The 12,255-nt window shown below is 39.0% G+C and overlaps 1 protein-coding gene across 1 annotated transcript; it reads right to left on the bottom strand.

Annotated features, from left to right (window-relative positions):
• Positions 1 to 6,554: 6,554 nt before the first annotated feature.
• cyp1b1 (cytochrome P450, family 1, subfamily B, polypeptide 1) lies at positions 6,555 to 11,751 on the bottom strand. The gene is made up of 3 exons (XM_032553373.1): positions 10,731 to 11,751; positions 9,585 to 10,595; positions 6,555 to 7,883 (listed from the first exon to the last, which is right to left on the bottom strand). Exons 2-3 carry the CDS (start codon positions 10,583 to 10,585, stop codon positions 7,277 to 7,279), a joined length of 1,608 nt encoding a protein of 535 aa, XP_032409264.1. The 5' UTR covers positions 10,586 to 10,595; positions 10,731 to 11,751; the 3' UTR covers positions 6,555 to 7,276.
• Positions 11,752 to 12,255: the final 504 nt, after the last annotated feature.

The following is a 12,255-nucleotide window of genomic DNA, read 5'->3' as shown; positions in this document are numbered from 1 at the left end:
AGAATATTTGCCTTTTGACTTGTGCAGTCATCCTTTTTAATAATGTGTTCTTTCAATATTATTTACATTTTTGAATGTTCCTTTTGTTGTAGCTCAGTTGATTTACATTATTTAGTTTTCATAGAAATGGTGCCGTTTCCACACAAAGTTACATTGTGGCTGTAATTTGTTGGAGAGAGTAGAACCAATAAAGTAGTTGTAAATATATTGTAACAGCGTTGTTTAACAATAGGATAACCTTGTTTTAAAAATTTTAAATGCAAGCAAAGCTAATAACTTGCAATATTTTATATGTGTAAATACAATGTTTCCTATACTTTTTGAACAATGACTGGAATCAATACAAATTTTCTTTACAAACCTGACATACAGCTAAGTTGTTTATGTTTTAACAGTCAGAATCAACTTGGGGTTTTTTGTAATAAAGCAAGCACATACAGAAACATATTGTTCAGATACAAACAAGATTAAACGAGCAGAGCGAAGGTGTAGTCGGGGTGGAGGTGATGGAAGCTCAGATGAGGAGCAGTTGCACACATCAAGCTGGACTTTATGAAGGGTGGAGGAGATGAGCCCGGCGCCGTTAGGCTGGGATGGAGACACATGATCAGGTGATTGGCTGAGCAGGTGAGATGAAGACAGTTATAGTTAGAATTTACACACTGGTTTAATTTATGTAACCAGTGACTTTATTCAAAAAGGTTTTCATATAGAAAAAAGATTATTCTCTCTGGCAGTTACCAGTGCAGTGTCTACTGCCGGGGTCTGAGCCCCAAAGATTATTTCTTGTCAAATAAACTTTATAAAACCTACTTTCTCTCTGTGTGAGTCTTTCCAGGTTGAAGCTACATTTAAAGTTTTAATTAATCTCTTTGGGTTTTGCAACAATTGGATATTTAAGGTCTTTATTTTATGAACCGATTGCAATTGGTAGAATTGATATGGAATTTCTAAATGGAATAGTGGGACACCAATCAGTTTACTGGTTGAACTGGAGTCCTTATAGCAAAAGTTTCCAATGAGACATTATGGTAAACAATGATAATAGCTGAGCCAGGTCACCTGCTACCAAAAATATTCTAGTTTTCTGAACTTCACTTGTTAGAAGTTCAGAAGTCCTTTGGTTTGTTTGTAAATTATATTCACAATGTGAATAATAAGAAAAATATTTGGCAAATAAACAACAAAAGTGCTCTGTGAATGGACGTACTACGTTGGCCAAAATTGTTGACTAAATGTTTTACAGACCAAACCTCTTTTCCATCTAGTTCTTATTTAATAAGCCAGAGGCTATTATAGTTTAGATTTTAACTTATTTATTTTAAGAGGACCATTCACAACATCAAAATATATTATTTGAACTTCATTTGTTTATATCTGTTTTCTTAATCTGCGACGGACTGGCGATCTGTCCAGGGTCAGCAGCCCTCATGACCCATTATAGGGATAATTCATGATAATTAATGGATGGATAAATGTGCTCTTAATGTAATGTACATTTGTCTCCAAAATATTGATTTGATTCATGTTTTATTACTTTTGTTTGAGATAGATTGGGTGTAAGGATAGATAAATACATCTCCATGTTTCCTTATTGTTGCTTATTCTAGATTGTTTGTTACTAATATAATTTTAAATAAAGGTTTAATAAAGATTTGGAAATAAAAAAGTGACTTACCACGTGACAGACATACCACGTGACATATCACGTTTTGTAGCCATTTCTTTACTATTTAATTTGTATTTTTAATGTTGAAAGTGTTCTTGGGTGTTTTAAAAGGCGTTGTCAAATAAAATACGTTATTATTAGTATAATTATTATAACACGATCGGTACAGGAAATAGTGTCACTAGCGCCCCCTTCATTTCCGGAATGAAATAGTCCCATTTCCATATAAGGTATGAGACGGACAGTGGTCCGTCCCCACCATTTCCATATAAGGTATGAGACTGACAGTTGTCCGACCCCGCCCCATTCTGTTTGCTGCAGCGAGGTGTACTTGATTCATTCCTGAGCTGAGCTCTGCTGAAGTTACACAACTTGCATGTGTTTTATCTCCAGCCAATGCAAAATGCAAACGTATCAGTCTGTTGCTAATCTGGCTAATGCAGACTTGACAGGTTTAAGCTGCGATGACACAGTATGTGTCTAACAACCAATTCATGCAATATGTCAAGTTGCTTTGCCACAAAACGGCTCTTGATTGGTGTCCAAGTTCTTGGCACAGTTAAATTTTCTCTAATCTTCATTGGGGCCTGTCGTAGCAAATCACTGCCTGGTAAAGCAAAAGCCCTCATCCTACTGGTAGCATCAACATGCTAGTGACTCAACATGCTAGTGATAGCCCTCATGCTAACATTAGGCTTCCACCTAAGATAAGATTTTAGCTCATTTAATGCTATGTTGTTGACACCACACATGCTACTGACAGCATTTAAGCTAACCTTAGCATTTTGGCTAATTGTAGCTTATTCACTAATGTTAGCATACAGAATGGAGTGAGTCCATGTTTTTACTATTAAGATTCTGAAAAGTACATTTTTATTCAGCTCTTTTTACATTATATTAAACATTACACTTGATCAGGGCCTCCCTGTCGCATTTAGCAATATATCAATTAATCGCATGATAAATTAAAACAAACTCAATAATTTCGATTTGCATGACTTATCATTTTTCTATTTTATCTCCTTCTACCAAAAAACTGGATTAAAAAAGTTTTTAGTCTGTTGCTTTGGTCTCAACTAAACCCTTTTTTAAAATTTAGTTTACAGCGACTTCATAATTAATTTTATTTGTTGTTTCTGTTTTGTTTATTTTGGATATTTAAAATTTATTCCAGTTTCAGTGTTAAATGTTAATTAGAATTTAAAGTTTATTGATCTGTTAGAATATAGTTACAGTTTCAAAAAACAATTTCTCATTAAAAGTTATACTGCAGCTTTAATGGAAACTCTAAATGGCAGAATTTTGTCAAACCTTTGCGCACATTTGTAATAGAAATGCAGCTTATGACCTTATAAACACACTAAATACAAACCAATTGTAAGAAAGTCAAAGGTGTGGGAAAACTTTAGCATCCAGAGTAAAAAGTTTCCGTGTGCAAATGTTTCAGCTCAGCATTTTGTAATGTATTGCAGTTTAACTAAAGAAAACAATGTTTTCACTCCCATTCATAAAGGTTATGCTTGGAGCGCTGCCACACGTTACTGTTTAGTCCTGGGAATCACTTTTGGATTTGTACAAATGGGAAAAAAAAGAGAGAGAGAGAAAGAGAGAGCTGCTCAGTATCAGCAGCCATCTACTGTCTGATTCTGTCACGCTCTGGTTAGTCGGCAGCTACGTGCCTCACTTTGAACGAGTACAGGATGTTCTAGCAGGCCGAGTTAAAAAACAAAACAAAAAAAGGCAGAACAGGCAGAAACATCTTAGAAACATTTCCCTTTCTGTTCCCACCTGCAGCTCAGTTCCTGGAAAGCATCAAACATGACAGTTTTTTTTACAGTATTATAACATATAAATTCAGGTTATTTCCGGTTGACTTGACAAAAACTCAAATGGAAACAAGCTGGATAGATTTATTTGGATTAAAAGTAGTAGACAGAACTGACCTACACTGCAAAAACACAAAATCTTACCAAATATTTCTAGAGCAAATATCTTAGTACAATTTAAAAAAGATTAAATTAACTTGCAAGTAATTTTTCAACAAGAAATGGATGCTTGTTTTAAATAAATAATTCTATAATATTGATGAAAAAAATATTTATAATGGCAGATTATTTTACTTATAGCCTGGGAAAATGTCTTAGTAAAATAATCTACCAGTGGAACAAGTCAATTTTCATCAATATTAAAGAATTATTTACTTAAAATAAGCTTCTGAGTCTTTCAGTAAAGTTATCTTTCGAGTTACAAGTTGGTCAGATTAAATAACACGTTTCAAAAACCTTCAGAAGGTAAAGTTACAAATCAGGAGGCGCTGAGCCGTTGCCTAGCAACCACAGCAGAGCCCAGCCCGTTACCTAGCAACCCAAACTGAGTTCCAGGACGTTTGGTCGGCTGGTCTGACACTTTTTGAATAAAAGCACAATTTCTCTATGGCGACATCTTTAAAAAATGTTTTAAATGGTTTTATCTGAGGCTCAAAAATGGAGCAACGTGTTAGCAGAGCTGTAGCTTAGCTTTACCTACGCCTCTGGTTTCAGATAAACTTTAAACAGAAAACATTTAAATTTGCTTAAAAGCAAATTGTTTCCCCAATATTTTATTTTTGTGCAGCATGGGTCCAGAAAAAAAGAAGCTTAGCAAACTGGCAGTGGTGATAAAAACATTTTATTTGGTTTTCTCTACACCGGTAAATGTTTACATTTTGCAGTTATACTGAATTTACATGAATCAGATTGGCTTCTGCAGGAACCCGTAGATCTCTGCGTCAGCCTCTAAAGTGTGAGACGTTCAGAATCAGATTCCTGTGCAAACGTACATGAAATGCCCAAAATGAGCCGAGCTTTAGCAACGAGGCCTGGACCAGATTCCAGTTTCACTTTCACATTTTCTGTCATACAGTTTCTGCAGTTTAATGCCCTACACTGCAAAAAAAACCAAAATCTTACAAAGTATTTCTGGTCTAGTTTCTAGTGCAAATATCTTAGTACACTTGAAATAAAGCAAAAGTAAATTTTCAGCAAGAAATAAGAGCTTGTTTAAGTCAGTAATTCCTTGATATTGACTGTAAAAAGTACTTATTTCTGCTGACAGATTATTTCACTTCACAGTCGTTACCTAGCAACACTAGCCAAGCCAAGCTCGTTGCCTAGCAACCCAGTTCTAGTTGCACTGGCAGATTATTTCACTTATAATGTTTTTTCAAGTGAAATAGTCTTCAAATGGAACAAAAACCTTTTTTTTAAATCAATATTAAAGAATTATTGATTTAAAACATTCTCCTTTGTTTTGATGAAAAGTTACGTGTAGTTTTGTTTTGTCTCATTTCAAGTTTACTAAGATTTTTACACTAGAAACTAGACCAAAAATACTTGGTAAGATTTTGTGTTTTGCAGTGTAATAACGAGATCCTGTCTCCATATGCTGCTACACACTGTCAGCCAGCTGGCTGAAAGAAACATACTGCACATTTCACTCTAATCCCTCTCCTGCTTTATAGCAGCAGCAAGATTAATTGTTGTTTTTCTCTTTTAAACAAAAATAATTTCAACATTTCTGTTGGTAAAACCATAAAAATGTTACTATTTTAGTCGAGGTTGTGAGTAGGTGAGAATTTCTAATCCTGCACTGCAAAAACAGAAAATATTACCAAGGTTTTTTTTAAACTAGTTTTAGAATAAGAAGTTTTATTTATATAGCGCTTTTTCAGCAACAAGGCAGTTCAAAGTGCTTTAAGTGAAAATATCTTAGTAGAATTGAAATGAGACAAAACTAACTTACAAGTAACTTTTCAGCAAGATATAAGAGCTTGTCTTAAGTAAATAAATCCTAAATATTGATGAAAAACTAAAAGTTCCACTTATTTCACAATCAACTCGCCCTGTGCCGTTACCTAGCAACGCCAGCCAAGCCCAGCCGTTGCCTAGCAACCCACCTCTAGTTCTATTGGCAGATTATTTCACTTATAACGTGGTAAAAATGTTTTGTTATAAGTGAAATAATCTGCCAATAGAGGTAGTAGTTTTTCTTCAATATTAAGGAATTATTAACTTAAAACAAGCTCCTCTAAATCTTGCTAAAAATTCACTTTTAAGTTAGTTCTGCCTTTTTTTTCCAGTGTGCTAATATATTTGCGCTAGAAAGTAACCAAAAACCCTTGGTGGTATTTTCTGTTTTTGCAGTGCGTGCCTGTAATGTCCTTTACATTTTCCTGACTGAGTTTGCATCCAGCTAAGTTACATTGCTTTAATATCTGTTTACATGTGAAAGCTGACCGTCTCTGTACAACAGCATCTGTAAAAAGTTAAAGAATATATTAGATTAAATAGTATTTTAGTCTTTCTCTTCCTGAGTAATACACTGGCATATATAATATATTAATTTACACGTTACTACTGAACATTTAGTGTTAGCAGAGCTGAAGCTAGGAGCTTATGTAGCTGCAGCTCGACCCTCAGACCGCGGCTTGTTTCTGTAGTCATGAGGATCCGAAACACGGTTTGCTCATCACAGTTATGAAGATACACGACTGAGAAACATTTGGATTATTTAAGTAGATAAAGTGTCTTTTCTCCGGGTAGCAAAGCAACAATAAAGGCTTCAGTGTGCAGTTTTTTCCACCTTGCAGGGATAAATTATGCAGCAGCTTATTATTGTTTAGGATCAGAGCTTCATTGTGTTTTTCCAGGCTGTTTTCTGGTTATGAAGCAGCTGGCTGCAGTCCTCTGCTCTGACGAATCAACGCATCGCAGGCGATCGCTGCGGCTGACTAATGTTGAGAACAGATGTGCCGTCGCTTTCTGTCTGCAGAAACTCCCAGAGCGAAATTCAGATGCAGACGCACTTATCAGCACCTCAGGTTAAAGCTCTGCTAAGAGTCTTAAAGTAAATCTGTCTGTTATTGCAGCTGCTAAAAGATTTAGAAAAATCCTTCCATACAGCTCTCCCACATCAACCAAATTAGCTTTTTAAAGAAATAAAACAATCAATAAATGAAGGTGTTTTTTTTACGTTTACGAATTTTGTAGGTGGATTAACTTTTGTAAAACCTGGGCTGCAATTAATGATTAATTTAGTAAGTGATTAATTGATTATTCTGATGATTAATCGATTAATCTGATAAAAATATTGGCATATTTTTCATTTAATTTTAGAAAAACATTAAAAATGCAAATAATTAAATTCAACATTTTATTCCTTTTCTATCAGAACCTGATTGAAGCTAAAACAGAAAAAAGTGTTTTTTTTCCTAAAATGCCAAATCTAAGCACCATTGTTAAGTGCGGTGGAGGAACTGTCATGCTGTGGGCCTCTTTTTCGTCCAAACACCCTGGTGACCTTGTTAAGAGTTCATGCAGGATTTCTACAATGTGAGGGGATTTTAAATAAAAAGAATCGGACGATGATCTGAAATCTCTGTGTTGAGAAAAACGGGTAAAAGTTTGGATTTTTCTACGCTTCCAAGTCCGATCGTGTCAATATTTCAAATATTTTGAGGCTGTTTTACTATATATACTATATATATACTATATATTTACTAAAGTTTTTGGGTCCGATGAGCCATTTGTGGCTCTGCAGGTTGCAGCCTCTTGCTGTGGCCTTTAATCTTTAATCTTTTGCCTGTAATTCTGCTGATTGTTCATTTGTGACTGCCTGAGCGGCACCAGCGTCCAGCAGAGTCACGTCTTCCCGCAGAGACACGGCGATGGCGTAGTCGAGCGGTTTCAGAGTCAGGCCGTACTTGTAGTCCAGGGTTAGAGTCTTCGCCGGGTCGGCGGAGATGCGGCACTGGTGCGCCAGCAGCGCCGTGAACAGGAACAGCTGCATCTTGGAGAGCTGCTCGCCGATGCAACGCCGCCGGCCCAACGAGAAGATGAGCACGTTGGCGACCAGGTCTTTGTTTAGCGCCCCCTGGGGGTCCAGGAAGCGCTCAGGGTCGAAGGTCCCCGGGTTGGACCACGTGGCCGGGTCGTGGTTGACGGACCACTGGTTTATGAAGATGACGGTGTTCTTTGGAATGGCGTAGCCCATGATGGAGGTGTCTGTGATGGTGGAGTGGGGGATGGTGAGCGGGATGAAGCTGGTGAAGCGCATCACCTCGTAGAGGAAGGCCATGACGTACGGCAGCTCGGCCTGGTCCTCGACGGACGGCAGACGACTCCGGTCCACAACTCTGTCCACCTCCAGCTGAAGACGCGTTTGGATCTCAGGATACCTGAAAGTGAGACATCAGCGTGGAACTTTTACAAAAAAATATATGCTTTTTTACATATTTGTTAACACTGCATTGCTCGAGACCAAAAACAACCAATCAGAGCCAGGAGGCGGGGCTTAGAGCTGTCAATCAAGCTCATGAATGCACTGCTAAATGTGTTAATGGTGGAGAAACAACTTGGCATTACAGAAAAATTGTTTATCTGCTGTCATCAGTGGTAATGCTAACTTGCCTTAGCATTCTAACTAGCATTCACAAGTTAGCATTCACAAGGCTAACTACTGCTACTTAGCCTTGAAACAGTATGAAACAGTATGTCTCAAGAAATGCATCGTTGGAAATGTTGTCTGAAGGAATGCACCGCTCTTGTCCAAAAACAACCAATCAGAGCCAGGAGGCGCGGCTTGGTGCTGTCAGTCAACCTTGTGAATGCGCTGCTAAACTTGCTAATGGTGGAGAAACAAATTACTATTATAGGAAAACTGTTTACCTGCTTTCTTTGGCTAGTTAGCATACTATGATATGAGGAAGAAGCTGTAGTAGCAATAGAGGAGCGAGGATGATTGACAGCTCTAAGACCCGCCTCCTTTCTCTAATTGGTTGTTTCTAGTTAGAAATGGGAGGAGGCAGATGAGCTTCAATCTTTTCACATATTATCTGTCTCATATCAAATATGTGATAAATATTTTTTATAAAAGTTTCATACTGCAGCTTTAACCCGTTTTTCTAAAAACCGATGACATAAACTCGCTAGCAGTCGCTGCAAACAGCTGACTGTTCACTTCCACCAGTGTTCAGTTTCACTGCTTACATAACACATGCAACAACACTGCAGGGTTAACAGGGAGCTGGGAGCAGTGTGAGCTAATCAGCTGCTGTTCCCCTCAAAGTGAAAACAAGACAGAAAAAATCTCTTAAAATGTGGCTAAAGTTTATAAAATCAGGCCTGACTTGACCTGCACTGACCTTCATCTAAAACACATGGAATTAAACTTCCTTGGTTTTGCACCAATTGTGGCGCAAAAGTGAGTATGCACTAAATGTGACGCATAGGGGCGCTGCGCTACAGGGGGCGCCAGAAAAAAAAGGCGATTTGATTCGTGCTGAGGGTAAATATGGAGAGGCAGAAAATAAAAACAGGGACAGAGATGTCATGGGGATGAAAAACGCTTTTCAAAAGAGACAGTAATTAATTTCAGTCCATCAAGAGGAAGCTTGTAAATATTCAGATTAGTTTAATTTCGACAGGATCGTTATTGTCTTGCAGCTGCAGTTACAGGTTTATGGTGCTAAAATGTGTCACACACCGCAGAGTAGAAAATAACTCTGAGGTGTTAAATCTATAATTAAATCAACAAACAAAGTCGGACTTTTTAGTGTTTTTGTTTGGATTAAATTCGGACTAAATATCTTTAAGATGCCGAGTTTAAAACACCTAAATCTTAAAATCAGGGCTTGACAAACGGATAAACTTTCAGATTTATTCGTTTTTCTTTCTTTTTTAAACACCTGATTCCTCAGTTATGGAAACTGAAGCTGACATTTAAACAAAACAGATACTTTTTACCATTAGGGGTTAATCAGATGATCCTTAATGTTTTACAGTAATCTAGAAAATCAGATTCTTGTGATAAAAACTGGTTTTAAAGCCAATCTGGACTTCCAGATGTTTTTGTTCCAGCTAAAATAAAGGTTTCTTACTTGACCAGTATGAGGATGATCCACTGTAAAGCCGTGGACATCGTGTCCTGGCTGGCTCCAAAAATGTCCCCTATGGTGGGAGTCACGTAGTCGTTCCCAGAGGAGAGTCCAGTTGTCTCCGTGTTTCGGTCCAGAGCCACGATGAACGCGTCCGTCATGTCCCGGATGGCGCTCGACTCCATGGACTTCCTGTGCTCCATGACTTTATCCCGGATGAACGACCCAAAGTCCCGGTTGAGGTTCTTGAAGTCCTCGAAGATGGTTTTGATTGGGTTGGGGAAGTACTGCAGCCACGGCATCACGTCCACGATGCTCCCCGCTCCCACAGTCTTGGTGAACTTGTCGTTCCTGCCCACCACCTCCCGGAACTCCGCATCCTCGTAGGTGTACCTCCTCCCGAAGCAGACGGCGCTCATCACGTTGGCCGTGGACACCACCAGGTCGGTGCAGGGCTGGAAGTACCGCTCCGCCCGCGTTTTCTCCACGAACCGCCGCAGAAGCTCCCTGAACTCGGCCAGGACGTGCTGCTCGAAGGTCCGCTTGGTCTGCGGGTTCCCGGTGGAGAACATGCGGACGGTGGACTGCGCCACTTTGCGGTGCGTCTTCCACCAGTCCGTGACGGTGCCGAACGCCAAGCTCTGGCCGTCGGCGATGAACCGGAAGGAGGTGAAGTCCGGCCTCCCGGCGAAGTCCAAACCCTGCTTGATGAGCGCCGGTCGGATGGCGCCGCCGTTCAGAACCACCACGGTTCGGCTGCCCAGCTGGATCTGGAACACGTCGCCGTACTGCCTCGCCATGCGGGTGCAGTACAGGTGCGGCGTGTTGCCGAGCTGCGCGGCGTTCCCGATAACGGGCCAGGCGAAGGGCCCCGGCAGGCCCGGAGCGGCCCCGCGGCGCCGGAGCCACAGCCTGACGGAGAGCAGCAGAGCCAGGCAGGCCGCCAGCAGGGCGCCGGGAGTTAAACCGTTAACTGCGGGAAAACTCTGCAGAGACGCTTCCATCACGCAGATCCTGCGGGACGAAAATAATGAAGTCATTACTATTAATAATAATAATTATTATTATTATAATAATAATTACTATTATTATTATTATTATAGATTTTATGGCGGTAATTCAGATCGTTTTTATCTTTTGATGAATTACCTTAAAAGCAACAAAAATCAGATGATTCCTCTACATTTCTGTTGCGGAGGTTTTGCAGCCGCAGATTTCCCGCTGCGTGTTTTCTGTCCGCAGCGCCGCGGCGGGTCTTTTATCTGCGGGCGGCTGCAGCATCACGGCCCGTCGGCGGCTCCGGTGCAGGGGGCAGGTTTGATGCGGAGGGGGTGGGGGGCCACCGAACCTCCGCCTCTCCTCCCACCATCACCTCCTCCAGCGGAACCTCTCAGCCTCATCATCACCATCATCATCATCATCATCATCATCACCATCATCATCAGTGTTGACGAATGTTGCAAATATTTCTTATTATAAACTTTTTATTTCGCCTTTTGCAGAACAGAATCTGACTGAATATTTACTAAAAATTTAACAAAACATTTACAGACTGATGATTCCTCTCAACATCATTACTTTAAAACATTTTGTCACAGCATTTAGTGTTTTATTATTTAAAAGTAACACATTTAGATGAATTAAGTCAATCATAAATGGATTATTTTTATTTATTTTTTAATGTATTTTCATTATCCTCAAGTTGGACGAACAGTTTAGCATCAGTATTGCAAATAATAAAATAAGAGATAAATATTAATATTGCAGAATTTATTGTATTTGTCTTAGAATAATGAATTAAAATCAATCACGACTAGAGCATTATTTATATTATTATTATCCTGATGACGTATTTTGAGCATGATAAAATATAGGACTTGAACAAAACCAGGTTTTCTTTTCTTTTTTTTTTATTTTATCACATGTCATATTGCTGGTTTTATTTAATTGCTAGTTTATTGAAGAGAAAACATGAACCGCTGCAGTGACTCTCCAGCCGGAAGTGAAACGTGAAGCCGACATCCTGCAGGTTCAGCGGAGTTCAGTCTTTCTCATCTCGATCCGAGCAGAAACATTTCAGATTAAAAGCTTTGCAGCTGCACAGCGAGGCATTAAAACAACAAACTGAACATGTTTACGTCTAACTCTAAACTTTAAAGGCAACTTTATTTATATAGCAGCTTTCAGTCTAAAACAATTCAAAGTTAAAAACAACATAAAACAAGAAAAAAAAACCTGAGAAGATTTAAGTCTGGGTGACAAATAAGGAAGCCGTGAGATCCAAAAAGGATTTAGCAGCGTTAGTAAATTTGAGGCAGTTTGTTATTAAATCCGTTCATCTTGGGATTAAATCCCCGCCAAGCTGCGTTTTCCTGCGGAGCCGCAAGGAGGCGAACCCGCAGATTTCCTCATCAACATGCGGTTCCGGGCGGGAACGTTTCTGTAACCCCGATCCAACTGGAGGATTAATAACATGAAATGTGTGTTTTATCATCAAACCTCTGATTCAGATCAAACTTACAGCAGTACATTTATTTTAAAACCTGCCGCTAATCACATAAATCTACTCTGAAAGTGTTTTAATGTTATTTCCTTCTCGCATTTAATTATTATTATTATTATTATTATTATTATTATTATTATTATTATTATTAGACTTCATCTTGATTCTCTG

This window comes from Xiphophorus hellerii, chromosome 22, assembly GCF_003331165.1.
Source record: "Xiphophorus hellerii strain 12219 chromosome 22, Xiphophorus_hellerii-4.1, whole genome shotgun sequence".
Taxonomy (NCBI): Eukaryota; Metazoa; Chordata; class Actinopteri; order Cyprinodontiformes; family Poeciliidae; genus Xiphophorus; species Xiphophorus hellerii.
The sequence above is the reverse complement of the archived record's forward strand: the minus strand, read 5'-3'. Positions and strand labels throughout refer to the sequence as shown.

Bases quoted from the DNA above. Each gene is read 5' to 3' on its own strand.
- cyp1b1 (XM_032553373.1), bottom strand. From the start codon at position 10,585: ATGGAAGCGTCTCTGCAGAGTTTTCCCGCAGTTAACGGTTTAACTCCC. The intron at 7,884-9,584 runs GTAAGAAACCTT...TCTCACTTTCAG, and splicing joins ATCATCCTCATACTGGTCAA to GTATCCTGAGATCCAAACGC.